We start from the raw sequence: 17,851 nt of genomic DNA on the forward strand, positions 1-17,851 counted from the left end.
TCTGGACTTCCCTTCACTTGGTCAGATTTTCCCCATAACCTGGATGGTCCATCAAGAACGACTATTCCTGCTTTATAGATGAGAGAACTGAGAATCAGGAGGGCTAAATGATTCAAACAGGATAACAGTGCAGCAGAGACCAGGGACACAAATGTCATGTAAAATTTGTACTCTTAAACCAAAGATGAATACAAACAAATGCAAACCGACACTTCTAGCCAGTTTCTTCATGTAAATGTGGCATTAAACTACGCATTGGAGGCCTTCTGAGTAGATACTTCATTAATACCTGCAGGGGAGCAAATCACCTCTATTTACAGCCAAGCAGCTCTGAGCTGTGAGGCCTGCCTGCTGGTCACCCTCCTGTGGTTCACTCATCAGAGTTTTACTAACTGTTGGATCAGCTTGTTGTAACTGTGATTGTAGTCGTGTGGTTCCTTGAGGTCACCTCTTGAAGTGTATAGTACAGTGGGTAGGACTGCGTCTCAGGAAGACCAGCCCAAGTGCCCATGTTGACCTCAGGTGAACCCAACCATTTGGAGAAACAGTAGCTGCTCTTGGTTCATGCTGCCCTGAGATGGCTCTTCAGGGGCCTCTGAACCCTCCCAGAACCTCCTTGTGAAGCCTGTGTGGGAGCTTTGCTCAGCAGGTCACAGCAAATTGTAGTTTTCCAACTGGAAGAGATGATCTGATTCTGTCTGCTCATTTTACACATGAGAAACAGAGGCCAGACCCCGTCGAAAGGCACCTGAGGCCCTTCATGGCCATCTGCCTGTTCAGCCTCACCCCACCCCTTCCCACGCACCCTTTGCGCTTCAGCTGCTGTAGGACACTTGTCACCCTGTGCTTGTGCTCTTCCCTCTGATGGGACTACTTTCACCCTGCTGTCCAGCAGGGATGGCCATGATTAGAGGACAGGGTGGCTGTTCTGGGATGGAAGTCTTCCTGGAACAAGGTAAAACCAAGAGGGCCCTGGCATTATGGAACTTACTAGCAGGAAGAGACATAATATTTAGTCAAAATCTCTTATTATGCTCATTTATTCATTTGTAAACTTTAAGTATCTATTTTTGTGACAGGTCTTGGGAATACAATGTTGAATGAAATAGAAATTACCTCTGGCCTTATAGAAATGTACATTCATTGGGTGATACAGTTATTAAGGAGGTAATTTTAAAAAAATTATCAAAATTGACAAATTATACATATTTATAGTGTACAACATCATTTTGATATATGTATACATTATGGAATGGCTAAATTAAGCTAATTAACATATTATCCACATCCTTATTTTTTGTGGCAAGAACATTTAAAATCTACTCTTATCTGTTTTCAACTACATAATATTATTAACTGTGGTCACCATGTCGTACAGTAGACCTCATGAACATACTCCTCCTGTTTAAAAGTTTGTATCTTGACCAGCTTCCCTCCAACCCTTCTCATCCCTCTGCCCCTAGTCCCTGTAACCAGCATTCAACTTTCTGCCTCTTTGTGCTTAACATTTTTTAGATTCCACATATAAATGATATCATGAGTATTTGTCTTTCTGTCCTAGGCTTATTTCACATAGCATGATGTTGTAAATGACAGGATTTCCTTTTTTAAAAAAAAAAAAATTTTTAGTTGTAGATGGACACAATAACTTGTTTTTTTAAAAAAATTTTCATTTGAAGATGGACACAATACCTTTATTTTATTTATTATTATGTGGTACTGAGGATTGAACCCAGTGCCTCACACATGCTAGGCAAATGCTCTACCACTGAGCCACAACCCCAGTCCCCAATAACTTATTTTTTTATCTGGTGCTGAGGATTGAACCCAGGGCCTCACACATATGGGGCATGTGCTCTAAGGCTGAACCCCAACCCCAGCCCAGGATTTCCTGTTTTTTTTTTTTTTAAACAAACAAACAAACAAAAAAAAAACTAAAGAGTTTTAGTTTGGGGTGGATGGAGATATATGTATAATGAATGACATTATCCACCCATCTACTGAGGGCCATTAGGTTCATTCTGTATATTAGCTGTTGTGAATAATGCTTTAGAGTAAACATAGGGTGCAGATGTCTCTTGAACACACTGATTTCATTTCCTTTGAATATTTCCCAGAAATGGAATTGCTGTATCATATGGTAGTTCTATTTTTAATTTTAAAGGAATCTCCATACTGTTCTGCATAATAAATGTAGTAATTGACATTTTCACCATCAGCATGCCCGGGTTCACTTTTCCCTCATCTTTGCCAACATCTGCCTCATCTTTTTGATGATAGCCACCTCTTCTTCTTCTTCTTCTTCTTCCTCCTCCTCTTCCTCTTCCTCTTCTTCCTCTTCCTCTTCCTCCTCCTCCTCTTCCTCTTCCTCCTCTTCCTAATAATAGCCATCTTAACAGGTATGAGGGGCTATCTCATTTAATGTGCATTTCCTTAATAATTAGTATTACAATTAGTATTTTCATATACCTATGAAAATAGGTATATTTGACTGTTGTATGGTATCTTTTGAGAAATGTCTAAAGATTCCTTAGCTCATTTTTTTAATGTGTCATTTTCTTGCTGTTGAATTATTTGAGTTCCTTATATATTTTGGATATTAATCCCGTATCAGACATATGGTTTGCAAATATTTTCTCCTGCTCCCTAAATTGTCCTTATTCTGTTGTTCACTTGCTGTGCATAAGCTTTTTCATTTGATGTACTGCCTTTTGACTAGTTTTTGCTTTTGGGGTCATAGCCAATATCTTTGCCCAAACCAATGTCAAGAAGTTTTACCCTCTCTTTTCTTCTAGTGTGTGTACAATTTCAAGTCTTAATTTTTAAATTCTGGTTTTAGTTGATTTTTGTATATGGTGTGAGATTAAAGGGTCTGATTTTATTTGCATGTGAATATCTAGTTCTATCAACATCATTAATTGAAGAGAATGTCCTTTCCCATTTTGTGTTCTTGGCATCTTTTGTCAAAGATGATTTGACTGTAAATGTGTAGATTTATATCTGGGCTCTCTATAAAAAAAGTTAATTTTTTATATTACCTTTAAAAAGGTAATCTTTAAAAAGTTAAATTTTCATTGTGAATTAGGGCTATGAATTATAATAGGCTTTAACAGTATATGACAGCAAGCTCCAATTTTGTCTGGGAGGTCAGAAAAGGTTATGCTGAGGAAGTACCATTTAAGCTGAGCCCTGAAGGACAAATAGAGCTTAGGTTGATGGGAAAAGGGGGGCGGGGACACATTCTAGAAAGAGGGAACAGGATGTGGAATTGTTCCACTGTGGCCCAGGGCCACAGCATGAATCAGTGGCTAAGCTGTGACTAGCAGAAATCAAATATTACGGCAGCAAGTCCTGTGTTCTTTTCTCTCAACTATGCTGTGCTTGTTTTTAGCCCTGTATCATAGACCTATGTATTCACTCTCTCTAAAGAGGCAAGTTTTCATATATGGGGGCAGATGTATATATAGACCAGGTAAGCAAAGCCTGCTGAGTAAAGGCGTGGGAGTAGAAAAGTCCCGGGGATATGTAGGAGATGGCAGGTTGGCCTATGATGTGAGGGAGTCTCCTAGAAGGGAAGTGAGAAAGTTGGAAGAGGAAGCGAGGGAAGGATGGAAGATTGAAGAACTTATCCCTGGCCTGCAGGTTGGAATGGAAAGGGAGAGCCAGGTAAAATGACATCAGCTTTTATCTCATCAGTTTGACCATTTATTCCAAACTTGCTCTAGAAAGCATTTACAGTGATTTAGAAAGATACATACCCTGTCTTTTGCTTTTTGATAGGTATATAAGGATCACAAAACTTCACATTTTTAAATTGTTATTATGTTTTTATACGTTTATTTTATTTATTTTTAATAAATAAAATGGTGCTAAGGATTGGACCCAGTGCCTCACACATGATAGGCAAGTGCTCCACCACTGAGCCACAACCCTGGCTCCAAAACCTCACATTTTTATAGTTCTCTTTTTAGATATAGTTTTGTTGCTTTATTCTTTCTCCTGTTTTCTTCTCTACTTCCTAGTAGCACTTATGAGTGCCTTAAGTATGCCTGTTACAGTACTAAATGGTTGAGTTACAAAAACAGTAAGGGATGTTCCCTGACAATAGGGTAGTAGGGGACTAGCAGGGTACAGAAGAGATGGGGGAGGGTAGCTACTGGTGGAGTACAAGTCAGAAAAGCCTTCTCAAAGACTTGGGGCCATGTGGTAGATGAGCAAAGCAAAAAGGTGAATATCACCTGGCTGTGTCAAGCCTTTCTTGATCTGACACTAATTGGAAGTTCTGTGAGACTAGGGATCCCACTTTGCTGAAGAGCAACCAGGTGCTCAGGGATGGATGGATGGGTGGATGGACAGACAGATGAACATTGATATCACACAGCTAGTTAAAAGATTTCTGATAAGAGGAAATAACCAAGAAACAAAGATTCTGACGTCCTCTAATTCTTACCAGTTGAGTTTGTTTCTTAAGGTTCTGTGTAAGATAACTGTTTTTAGAAACTGTAAACTGTTTTAGAGACTATCCTATTGGTGAAATATCACTATTTAAAGAAGATAGACCAGGTTTCAGAATTAGAGTTAACCCTTTATTTCTTTGGCCAAGGTCTCATAGGGAATGTGGGTCCATATATAAGGTAGTCTCTGGTGGTGGTTTTCTAAAGGGAGAACTCTGCTAAACAGGACCTCCTGCCATGAGGAGAAACCTGGCATGGTGGGTAGCTGAGTGACACAGGCCTGGCTCTGCCTGACATATGGAGGGGAATTGGAGATCATGTAGTATTTCTGTTTAGCCTGGAAAGGGGAACTTTTAAAATGTAGCTCTGTCCAGGCCGTATAGGAGGGACAGCCCACTGCATGTCTGGTCTGAAGGGTTCTTGCTCAGCTACTTCCTCCTCATCCTTACTGTTGCATCTTCCTGTGCTCACATCTATCTTGGCCGAGGGACCTCAGGGTCTGCTCTGTACTGCATCTTGCCTCCTGTTTCCCCTGTGTGCAGTTAGAAACCTGAATCTCTTATTGGTTTCCTTTTCAAATTCACTTGACTGTCTTTTCTCAAATGACCAATCCTTTTGTAAAGCAAATAATTATCCCAATCCCTCTATTATTGTTTTGCATCTTTTTTTTTTTTTTAAGACTCTGCATTTGTTTAATGTAGAGCTACACTTATCTCATAGGAGTCCTTTTTAGTGTCAGGACTGAGGACCAGGATGACACTGGCTTCTGGGCAACCTGTTCTATGGGCTCTGATTGTTCAGTTATGGTAGAATTTCTGTAATAAAGAATCACTTTAAAGCAATGTTATATTTTTTAGAATCGATTCCATCAAGTAATTCACTAAGGATTTTGGAAAAGAAAGCCAAAGTCTTTTTTAAAAAAAGGGGGGGGGGAAGAGGACAGGGAAGGGTATAAAAGCACCTTCACCAATTTAGTTACACTAATGGTCCTTGTATTGTGGCGGCAAAATTACTTATAAATAAAAGCCAAAGAGGAAAAACAAGCTGTGTTTGGTAGGTGGACTCTCTGTTCCCTTCCTTGTTTTTCTGCTCTGAAGTATAGTGCTGTCTTGACGTAGGGATGTAACTGCTATGAATATTGATAGCAGCAAAAGCCTTTTTTTCCTGTCTGGCCTAGTAAATAAAGCAGAAAGGATAAAAACGGAAGAGGAATTGTAAAATCAGTGTGCTGTTTTTAGATTATCTCGTTCCCTTAGAATATTATGTCTCAAAAACATATTGACGATGTGCATTTGGTGGCCAGGGTCTGATTTGAGTATAGCAGGTTGTGTTTTCAGGGATTTTTTTTTTTTTTTTTTTTTTTTTTGCCTGTGGTTTATTTACATAACAGAATTCTTCCTTGAGCTTTCAGAGTTAACAGTTCCTGCCTTATACAAGCCTTCCTGTATCTGCCTGCCACCCCCACCAGTGGCAAAATGTGCCCTGCTTCTTCTCCAGATATCACAGCAGGGTGAATGTAGGATTGTGTGGTGTGCCTCCTGCTGTGATGGTATGCCAGGGATCAAAGGGAGCTCTGGAGGGCAGGTTTAGAAATGACAGGAACCATGATGCTTTGGGGCAAGGGAAGGAAGAACTGATAAACTGACTTTTACATGACCAGAGGAGAGTGGCAAATGGGGGTGCTGGCTAGGATGCACAGCCATGTTTGGATAGTTCCCCTGGTGGCTAACAAGGAGATAATGGCAGCAAGGCATGGGGGAAGCTCCCCTTGGGACAGCCAGGGACAGGAGGCCAGTACTCTGGTCACAGACAGAGCCTGGGGTAGCTTAGGCAAGACTTAACATTTGAATGTAAAAGGGTACTGGGGCTTCTGCAAGCAAATATATATAAGGTCTGTTGGTATCATCCCAAAGTGAATATTTTAAGAGATTATTTTAAAAATAGTTTTCCTTCAGGAGTTTAAATTTTCTTTAAAAACCAAAACTTTGCATTTATAAAAATGTCTACAACATACATGTCATAGCAGAGCTCTCACTTTGTCAGTCACAAAAAGGAAGGGTAAGGGAGAAGTGGATGAGGACTTAGGCCTTAGCAGAGGGCTAAAAGTAGAGAATTGCTCTTTATCCGATACCTGTCTTGTGATTCCAGAGGTTCTGTGGGTGCAGGTTTGAAACCCTCACATTGCCCCACCAGACCAGTCTTTTCAAGGATGAGGATGAGAGTAGAGAATTTTTCCTAATCCTGGCTTCTTGTTCAGGACAGAAGATGTGCTAAGTGATTTTTTTCATTTAGTTATTAAGTAGCTTCTTGCCCAGGAATGCCTCTTGGTTATGCATATTCCTTTTAGTCCCTATTTTTATTGAAACCAGGGTCCCATGAAGAAAATATTTATTAAAAAAAAAAAAGAGTTAAAAATGTTTAGAACTGATGATTGAGGTGTTTTCCTTAGCTGGTAGAATCACAATGGGTTGGAATTGGAAGGTTTCCCGTCTTGTAGTCCTCAAGCAGGTGGCACACTGAGGTGTTTGGCAGTCTGAGAATGGCTGGTGGAAGAGAAGGATTTGGAGGTTGAGCCCAGGCTCCCTGGACAAGCACGTGATGGCGCCTCAGAAGTGTCAGCCACCTAGAGGCAGCTCGCCAGTAGTCAGGCAGTGTTTGCCATCTGAATTTACTTCATTTCAATCTGCCTATGAGGAAGCTATGTCCAGAGAAGGGGAAGGACCTGCCCAAGGTCACCTGGTTTTTCATTGATAAAGCTGACTCTAACTTAAAATTAGACATGAACTTAAGAGGAAGTAAGGGTCAAAACAGGCACATCTTCATTCCTTCCAGAGGACATTCTGTTCAAGGTTGCTGTTGAAATCTTTTTGCACCCTTGTGCTTTTCTGGACCTGATTTGGCAATCTTGGGAGGAAAACAGGCATTTTGCAAATATGTGCAAATAACAAACATACCCGTTATGTCCTAGGCAGACTCATTGCACACGCATTAGGGCAGGTGGCAAAATGCAATCATTCAGCTTGGAATGAAAAGTGTTTTACACTTAGTTGCTTATGAGAAATTCAGTGTTAAAATGCCTTCCTGGACCAGGTGCAGTGTAATTGTTTTCTTTCTCATAATAAAACTTGGGAGAAAAATGCTTATATCTTTGAGATATTGATTCTAATCACTGTTTGTTTGTCTCTCCCACCCCACATTTTTTTTTGTGTGTGTGTGTGTTTCTTTCTCTTCACAGGAAAAAGTAGAATATGCCTTCCTGATTATTTTTACTGTCGAGACATTTTTGAAGATTATTGCATATGGATTATTGCTACATCCTAATGCTTATGTTAGGAATGGATGGAATTTACTGGATTTTGTTATAGTAATAGTAGGGTAAGTCCCTCTTACTTGGAGGAAATGTTTATCTGGAAAATGGGAAAGGGGTGGGGCTGGGAGATGAAGAGAACACAGTCTTTTGAGGGAAGATGGTTACTCTTTTATGCCAATTATTGCACCAGGGCCTACCAGGAATGCTACTGAGGCTGTCAGTATTGTTCTGTCCGTCTTTGAGCAGAAACTGGTTTGAAGGTTCATACTCCTACATTCAGTAACATGTTACAGAAGGGAGGCTGAGCTCCTGATATAAGATGGTTCACCTTACAAGCCTTGAACCTCCACAAATAAACCATCCTTGCTGTGGTCAGAGGAAATGAGTGGAGCTCTTAATGTTTAGCACCCTGCTAAAATTACATATACACCCCTTCATAGCAGAGGTGCTCTGTTGTTTAACATCCCTTGAACAAAGCTATTATTTTTTTTCTGATGACTTATGGGAGAAACTGTCACATCACGATCCCATTTTAAAAACAAAACAATTGTCTGAATAATGTCAGGTATCTGGCATAAAGGGAAATAAGTTAGAAAATGCAGAGAAGCAGGTGTTCTTTCAAATTCCTGTTTCAGGAAGAAGATGCCAATAGTTTTAGTTAGAATGTTAAAAAGTAGTGGCCTGTGTTTTCCTACTCCTTTCATACCTACGAGAGAAATGAATCAGTTATCAAAACAATGCTAGATCTTTGGACCAAATACCCACATAGGGAATAAGTTATATGCCTTCTCTTAGTCTTAGTTACCCTAGCTGCTGTATGGTTTTTCCTAAAATTGTGTCTGTAGAGAAAGATTTAAAAATAGGCTATTTTCATCTCTACAACTTTGATTAGCTGCCTTTTGCAATTGTGCAAGTGATTTTTGTTTTGGATTAGCCTTTGATCATGAATCCACTGGCTTATCATTGGAGACTAATTCTACTGGATATTGAAAGAGTGAAATCAGTTTGGGGCCTGTCCTTTCAACCTAGAAAGTTACAGTGGGATCCATATGGAAGAAAGTTAGCTTTTGCAAAAACCACCAAAGCACATTAGCATCTAGGTCATCATTGCAAAGTTGGTGCATCAAAAATGAATAGTTGGCAGATATATAGAAATGGTGCACTGTGTTGAAGAATGGCAAGCAGGAGCCTTGCAGGTCTCTTGGTTTTGTAATTAACCCTGTTGTACCTCACCTGCCCCTGGACTTTATGTTCTGGTAGAGAATGGAGATGCTTACCTCCATTGCTTATACTATAATCACCTTGTCTTTATGCCTGGAGACATTTTGTACATACCAGCACAGCCCAAGGACATGGAACAAAGCAAACATGGTGATCTCACCAAGTTTAGGAGTCAAGAGTTCAGGACGACTGAGTACCTCAAATTTGGGAAGGGAGGGAAATCGTCATAGAGGGCTTCATGAATATGCCTTCAGATCCTCTGGAGTTTGGGCAGAAGACTAAGCTACACTTATGTGGAGTATAGTTCCAAGAGGCCAGGCAAAGAGCACTGTTAGGAAGAGGAGAAACTGGGGAGCTATAAAGTAAATAACAACCAGAGCTGACACGGGACTGAAAGGTGTTCCAGTTCTGACTAGTTGGAGTAAAAGGCCGCATTAAACACCCTGGATTTACAGTGGGGACCTCAGTAAAACCATCAGTAGTTGTGCTAAAGCAGCTCTAGAGTGAACATTGGCAAAAATGGGCCAAATCCTAGCCCATCTACTGCTGCTTGTTTTTATAAATAAAGTTTTAGTGTTACATAGCCATATTTATTTTTTACATCCTTGAGGTGAATAGTTTAGGTCCACAAGGGCTAAGTTGTTTGTTTACTCTCTGGCCCTTTATAGAAAAAGTTTGCCATCCTGTGCTCTAGTGTAAAGATTATCTGAAACCCTTGCCAACAGTGTTTGAAAAGAAGCCTGAAAAGGAGAAGACCCACTGCGAGTACTGTAACTGCTTGACAAAACAAAATTTAGCATTCTTCAGAGGAAAAGAATGAGATCTAAATACTTGAAGTAATTCCCAAACGTCTAGCATCTAGTTAAATAAGACTGGACCCATGAAGAATATGACTCATAATCAGGAGAAAATTCTGTCAATAGGAACAAACTCAGAAATGACAGAGATGATGGCATTAGCAAGAAAGTCATTACAATAGTTTGAAAACAGCTATTTTAAATGTTTGTGAACTAAAAGAAATATATAATTATAATGAGGAAAGATGGGACAATGTAAGAACCAAATGGAATATTAAGAGCTGAAAAATACCTCTGAAACAAACAAAAAAAAAATTTCTGAATTGCCTTAATAGCATATTAAGATACTATCAAAGAAAAAACTCGGGGAACTTAGATATAGCAACTCAAAAATAATAATTAAGGGGAAAATGAACATCACCTTGGTGACCTGTGGGGAGTTATCAGATGGTTTAACTGATATATTTTAGATTCTCAGAAGGAGAGGGTTGAGGGAAGACAGAAAAAAAATATATTTGAAGGAATGGCTTCAAATTTTCCAAATGTGATGAAAAATAAAAACTCAGAAATTAAACAAGCTCAAAATCAGCTGGGAAGACCAAACATGAAGAAAGACACATCAAGGCACGTCATAACCGTAATCAATTTATTAAAAACCAAAGATAAAGAGAAAATCTTAAAATGGAGAAAAAGACATCACAGACTTTTTATCCGCTATGGAAGCCAAAGACGATACACATCTTTAAAGTTCTGGAGGGAAATAGACTATGGTTCTTATTCAGTAAAATATCTTCCAAGACTGAAGTCAAAATAAACAACTTTTAGACAAATCAAACCTGAGAATTCATGACTGATAGACCTGCACCTCAAGAAATGTCAAAGTTCTTGAGACTAAAGGAAAATAACACCAGCTAGAAATGTGGATCTACACAAAACAAAGAATGCCCGAAAAGATAAATGGATGGGTACCTATAAAGACTTCTTTTCTCATTTTAGAAGCTCTTTAGGAGGAGAAATGTAGAGTCTGTACCTTCTGTAGAAACAATTTATAACAATTTCACAAAATTCCGGAATAGAGAAATAATTGTTTTACACTCATCAAATGCTTATGCAGTAGGTAGAACGATAAAACACTTGAAGACAGAGCAGGATAAGTTAACATGTAGGTTTTAAACCCTAGAGACCAAATGGCAAATTATCCTCTGTAAATCAAATCTGGTTTAAGCTTATCCTCTTGCCCCCAGTGATAAAGTAGCTTATTTGCCACCTCTTTGGCAAGTAAAGTTTTATTACAACTCAACCACATGTCAATGGATATTTGTTGTTTAATGGTAAAATTATTAGTTACACCAGAGACCTTATGGCCTGCAACTCCTAAAATATTTACTATCTGGCACTTTATGGGAAATTTTTTTCTTGGCACTTGCCCTAGAGAAACCACTAGAAAAATGATGAAGTTTAGTTAATAAACCCATAGTGGAGCCTAAGTGAAATGAGGAAAAAAAACCAAAAACTCAGACCAGAAATGGCAGGGAAGAGGAGGAGGAACCAAGGACAGGACAAATGGAAAACAAATAGTGAGACAGTAGATTTAAGCTCAGTGAAATCCTTATTGATATCCAGAGCTTATCATACTGTGCATGTACAAAAACAAGACCCAACTCTTTGGTGTCTTCACACACACTAAATATAAAGACACAATTTGAAAGTAAAAGGACAGGAAAGTGTATACCATGCAAAAATTATCAAAATGAAGCCAGAATGGCTATATTACTACCTCAAAAGTAGACTTTAGAAGAAGGAATATTATCGGGCATAGAGAGAGAGACTTCATAATGGTAAAGAATCATTTTATTGGGACTGGGGATGTGGCTCAGTGGTAAAGAACTTGTTTGGCATGTCTGAGGCCCTGGGTTTGATTTCCCCAGCACCCTGTGCCCCCAAATCATTTCATCAGGAGAATGTAACAATCCTCATTTACATAGCTCTCATAACAGAGCTTCAAAATACATAGTAAAAATTGATAGAAGCAAAAGAGGAATAGATAAATCTACAACTATAATTGTACGTCTCAATACTCTGTTGAAGTGTATTGATGGATCGTGTAGACAGAAAATCACTAAGGATGTAGGGAGACTTGAACAATACCATTGACCTAATTGACTGTTGTTTTTTTTAAACTCTTGGTTTAATAAGAGCAGAATACACATTCTTTTCATTTGTACATGGAACATTTATCAAGAGAGACAACATTCTTGGCCATAAAATAAATCTCAGTGAATTTAAAAGATTAAAACCATAGATGGATTTTCTGAATGAATGTTTCTAGATTAAAGGGCACTGTAAAAAAAATCATGGGGATTTCTATGTACTAGCAATTGGAAATGAATATTTATAATGTTAATTTACACTAGAACCCCCCAAACTTAAACTATTTAGGCATAAATAGTCCACTAAAATGACAAAATCTTGCTGAGAGAAATTAAAGAAGACCTAAAGAAATGGAGTACTGTGCTTACATTTTGAAAGATTCAGTATTGTTAGCTTGATTTGGAAAGAAATTACACCCTATGTATTGAATCCGAATATAGATCCCAGCAGGATTTTTGTAGAAGAATGATAGTCTTATTCCAACATTTATGTGGAAATGAGAGAGACTCTATACTAGCCTAAGAAATCTTTAAAGACAAAGCTGGAACCTGAATTTAAGGCTTACTGTAAAGCTGTAGGAGTCAACATAGTATGACATTGGCATAAGGAGTTGACATAAAAATCAATGGGATAGACCCATATATTTGTGATCAATTGGTTTTAGAAAAATGTCTTTGTAAGAAGAAACTGTTTTCAACAAATGGTGCTGGGATGACTGTTCATCAATATAAAAAAATTCTATTTTTACTTCAAACCATATATAACTATTACCTTAACATGGATCAGAGGCCTACTTGTGAGATTTAAAAACTATAAAATTTCTAGGAGAAAATATGGGAAAATATCTTTATGATCTCAGAGTAGGCAGAAATTTCTCAGGGATACAAAGCCATAAAAAAGATAATTGAAAAATAAGACTTTTGTCAAAATTTAGAACTTTCCTTCAAAAGACAGAAGAAAGTGAAAAGCCAATTCAGAGTAGGAAAACTGTTCACAGTATCTACATCTAACAGAGGACTTGTATTCAAGATATATAAAGAATTTTTACCACTTAATAGCAAGACATAAGTGAACAAAAAATTTGAATAGGTCTTCAACCCTGCCCCAAAAGAAAGGCCAACAAACTTCTGAAAAGATGAACATCATTAGTAATTTTTAAAATGTCACTTGAAACCATATGGCAACACTATGTGCCCACTAGGATTACTAAATGTAAATAAACCAAAAATATCCAACCCTAGCCAACATGTGGAGCAACTGGATCTCTCGCACAATAGGTCTAGAAATGGAAAGTGGTACGACCACTTAGGAAAATCTTTCCAGTTTCTTATAATGTTAAACCCACCATGGGACTTTATTACTAATTCTCCTGGGTTTTTATCCAAGGCAAACATGTCCACTGAAAGACTATTCATAATAAAGCTGGTTTCAAATAACCCAAATATCCCACAACAGGTGAATGATAAACTCACCATGGTTTATTTACATAGTGGAATTTTACTCCCCATAACAAGAAACAAACTACTGATAAATTTAACAACTTGGCTGAACCTAAAGAAAACATGGTAAGCAAAAGAAGATAAATACAAAGGAGAATATACTACATGATCCTATAGTTATAGGCTATAGAAGAGGAAAAATCTTATGTGGATAAAGAGCCAAGCTGTGGATCCTTGAGGATGGACAGAGGGAAGATGACTGTGTTGGGGAATGAGAGAGCTGTTGGAGGGGTTGGAGATAGTCCATCTTGGTGGTCGTGTTTGTTACCTAGACATATGCTTGTCCGACTCTCCTTATTCTGTACTATAAATGGGTATATTTTATTATTTGTAAATTAAAATAATAAACTTGATTTTAAAAGTTAAGTTACATAGGAAACTGAAGTAGAACCGGACTCATCAATCTTTTCCTCATTAAGTATGAAAAACTTTAGAGCATATGATTATTTTTTATCTAAAATGTACATTAAATTACAGTCCAAGAAAAAGTAGAATAAAAGTTTTTAAAAGATGAATTACGATGTGTTCATTTGAATCAAATTCCTGCTCACTAGAGTTTCCAACTACGGTCTGTATCTCGGTCCAATGGATTTTTCTGTTCCAAGTCCACAGTGACCCATTATTTTTGTCAATATTTCCCACTAACCAAGCATTAAGGAAGTAATGGGTATTTCTAAAATATTAGCTGTTAATAATGTGACCACAGGAGGACTCGATGGGCCTAGCAGAGCTGACGTCACTCCCTTTAAAACACAGTCTGATTCAAATCCACTTTTATCCTACTTCTCTGACTTCAGTAAAGAGACATTTAGACGTTCAGGCTCATCCCTTAAACTTTTGTGAAGAGCATGGTGTCCTCATTCTGCAGCTACTAAGGCGGTTCTTTCTTTTTTCTTTTCCTCTTGTCTTGGGGTAAATATTATGTTCTTCTTATGTCCTTATCATTTTAGGCACTGTGTGTGTGTGTGTGTGTGTGTGTGTGTGTGTGTGTTTTGGTATAGTGGTAATGAGGGGAACTAGAATCCCAGAATATGAGAATGGGAAGGGCAGGATTCTGGTGTCCCTAAATCCAGACTTCTCATTTTACCTAGGGGGATACTGAGGCCCAAAGAAAGAAACTTTCCTAAACTCCTAACAGTTTCAGAACTGTTAGATATGGAAGTAGTCCAGCCCCTTCCAGCCCAGTACAGTCCAGGAATAGCAGCTGGCTTCTCTCCTCCTCAGCCTCTTCTGCAATGGGGAGAGAGATTATTCACCTATTTTCAAGGCCATTGCTGAAGAACAGGGTATAAAAGAACTATAAAGTACACACTGCAAAACACTGATACTTGAAGGCAATCTTAAGTCACCACCTGCATAAATTACTTTCCTAACCCCATGGGATGAAAATTCCTGTGGCTTCCACATTTCAGAAGATTTTGAGGTTTTCCTTCTTCCTTTTGCTTGGTTTCTGTGTGGCTATGAATTTGTTCTTGCTGAAGGAGTTCACAGTAATTTTTTTAAACTAGGCTAATGAGAAACCTATCATAAATATGATATGTTTCCCCAGTTATAACTAGGGAGAGCCTGTCGTAAGAGGCTTTGAAAAACTAAAAACAAATTATTTTACAAAGTCTTTGAAAAGGTAGATATCTGGCTTATTTTCCCTTCTGGCTGGATCTGTTGCTAATTGCTGTACTGTTATTACAACAAAGAGCTGGTCTATAAATGCCCAGAACGACATGGCTGTGCCCGATCAGGATTGTAATCAGACCACCCTGTGTTTTATGGACTTAGTGTCTTGGTGATCCAGAGGCCTGCCAGTGGTGGCAGAATTTCTCCTTTGGCTGATAATTAAACTTTAGGAATCTTTTCTTTGTTGCTGGGCCAATCATTCCTACAATCTGGTTGGCCAGAGTTGATGCTATTTGCAGTGGGTAAGTTTGTATTTATTCTGAAAAACGAGTAACAATTCCAAAGAATAAATATTTATTTAAAAGAGTAAAAGTAACTGTCAAATGAACAGATTGCCTGAAAATAGCTTTATCTGGAAAAAAAAAAAAACCTTCTGAGAGCAGGAAAAAAATTCATCCTGTTTGCCAGATACAATATTATTCACATTTCAAAAGAGAATGGTATTAATCCCTTCCCTCAGGTAACTGTTTTTAGTCTTTGCACAGTTCCTTAGCATCTGTGATTTACATCATTTCCTAAATATTCCTATGAGGGTTTGGGTGGAGGTGTGTGTCAGTGACTGCTTTGAAAGTAGTTTAACACATTAAGATGTGGGACTTTGAAGTCATTCATTGATTTACTCATGAAATATTTTTTGAGCACTTCCTGTATGTCAGGAGCAGTTTTAGGCCCTAGGCTAGAACAGACTAAAGGAACAAAACAGTAAAAAAACAAATTATTTTACAAAGTCTTTGAAAAGACTTTGTGTCCTTATGGAACCTGCATTCTCATGGGACCAGAACACCTGGTTTCAAATGGTCTGCCACTAGTTGCGTGACATTGAACAGATTACTTGTTCCCATTGAATTTTTCTCTGCACACGTAAAATGTTGTTGATCCCTGCTGCACAACATATGTGATGAGATGTGAAGTGCTTACGCATATCACCAGTACTCATAGATGGTGATCACCAGGATCACTGTTATTTCCATTTTGATTGGGGGCAATTCCACTTGTCATCACTGGATCCCCTGTGAGTCTCTACTTTGGTGGAGGTTAACTTGCTTTGGGATGCTCTGTTGGCATGGAAACAGATGACATTAGCTCCTATCCCAAATCCTTTTAGAACAAGGGATAGGGTAAGAACCCTATTTTCTGCCTCCCTTTTACTTAGGCAGCAGCCTCCCAGAATTAGCCCTTGTTTAAAAATAACTACTATTATCATCCTATTTTGCTTCCCTGAGTGACAGACATTTCTTTCTTTCTTTCAGATTGTTTAGTGTAATTTTGGAACAATTAACCAAAGAAACAGAAGGCGGGAACCACTCTAGCGGCAAATCAGGAGGCTTTGATGTCAAAGCCCTCCGTGCCTTCCGAGTGTTACGACCACTTCGACTAGTATCAGGAGTGCCCAGTAAGCACTTTTTGTTTCCTAGAGCCAGGACTGTGCTGATCTGTTTCTTCTAGGTGGGTCTCAGGATTATGAAACAGAGTGCTTTGAGGTGAGTTGCCTTGTACCCGTCAGTAGCCCAGCAGCCGACCGACCATGGGTGCCTTTACAGTTGACAGAACACTGTGGTTTGCACTGTCACTTTGGATCTCCAAGATAGCCCTGAAATGGGGCATGTGGTGATTATTGTCATTTTGATTTTGTAGAAGAGAGGCTCCTCTTGCAGAGAGGCTAGGTAGTGGTGGGAGACCTTGGCTTCATACATCCAGATTCCAATGTAGTTTTCTTCTCTGATGGTATACCACCATCATCTCCCTGTTCCTAGGCCTGCCTTTCTGAAAGTGGTAGGTGATGTAGATGGAGGGTATTGGAGGACTCGCCTCACAGCCTTTTTTCAAAGTGCGGAGCAACAGGGGGCTGGGAAAATATGGTTAGCCATCCTACTACTAAGAATTGTGCCTGTCCAGTTATTTTTTTCATATTTTGGTGCATTATAGTTGTACGTAACAGTGGGATTCATTGTTGCGTATTTATACATGCACATAATATAACAATATAATTTGGCCAATATTATTCCCTAGTATTTTTCCTTTCTTTTCCTCCTGCCTCTCCCAATCCCTTTCCTCTATTCTACTTATCTTCCTTCAATTTTCATGAGATCCAAAACCCTCTCCCCGATTTTCCTCTTCAGCTTCCACAAATGAAAGAAAACATACAACCCTTGACTTTCTGAGTTTGACTTATTCCATTTAAGATAGTGTTCTCAAGTTCCACCCATTTTCTTGAAAATGACTTAATTTCATTCTTTATATGTCTGTCTAGTTCTGAGGGAGAGGGATGAATGTCTAAGCTCCCACACCAGCATACAGGGTACAGCAGTTCTTGCCTTGAAGGTGTTTGTGAGAACCTAATTAGAGAATGGAGGGAGAGCCCTAGCACCATGTCTGAAGCACAGAGGAAGTTCTCAGAGCCAGAGATAGTGGTGATATCCACTAAGCCCCCCGTACCAGGGAGTGCCAGGCCCTGTTTTGCTTCTGGATCAGACCTCCAGGCCAGGTTGAATCATACCTGGATTGGAACAGGTGCACTGCTGCCTGGAGCTGCAGGCCTCTAAGCCTTCCCCGAGAAGTATGGGGTTTGCCTCATTGTCCTTCCCTTTAGGCAGACCCCTGTATTGGGGACTTCAGAGGATAGAAGTCCTAATGCCTTTCTTAGGACTGGTGCTTCTGAGATGGTCACCTCCTCAAAACTGAAGTTAGGGATACAGGACTTTAGGATGTGCCTATTTTCTACAATTCATAAAGTCATCGGAAGAG

The 17,851-nt window shown here is 38.9% G+C and overlaps 1 protein-coding gene across 4 annotated transcripts in view; it reads left to right on the plus strand.

The window, feature by feature from the left end:
- The window catches only part of Cacna1d (calcium voltage-gated channel subunit alpha1 D), a 324,259-nt gene that overhangs the window by 160,647 nt on the left and 145,761 nt on the right, over nucleotides 1-17,851 (plus strand). For all 4 annotated transcript variants that reach the window (XM_076837232.1, XM_076837374.1, XM_076837154.1 and 1 more), the window contains exons 4-5: nucleotides 7,690-7,829; nucleotides 16,357-16,499. In XM_076837232.1, coding sequence (XP_076693347.1) covers nucleotides 7,690-7,829; nucleotides 16,357-16,499 — 283 coding nt within the window. The remainder of the gene's footprint in view (nucleotides 1-7,689; nucleotides 7,830-16,356; nucleotides 16,500-17,851) is intronic.

The sequence above is a fragment of the Callospermophilus lateralis genome, chromosome 1 (assembly GCF_048772815.1).
Source record: "Callospermophilus lateralis isolate mCalLat2 chromosome 1, mCalLat2.hap1, whole genome shotgun sequence".
Classification (NCBI taxonomy): Eukaryota; Metazoa; Chordata; class Mammalia; order Rodentia; family Sciuridae; genus Callospermophilus; species Callospermophilus lateralis.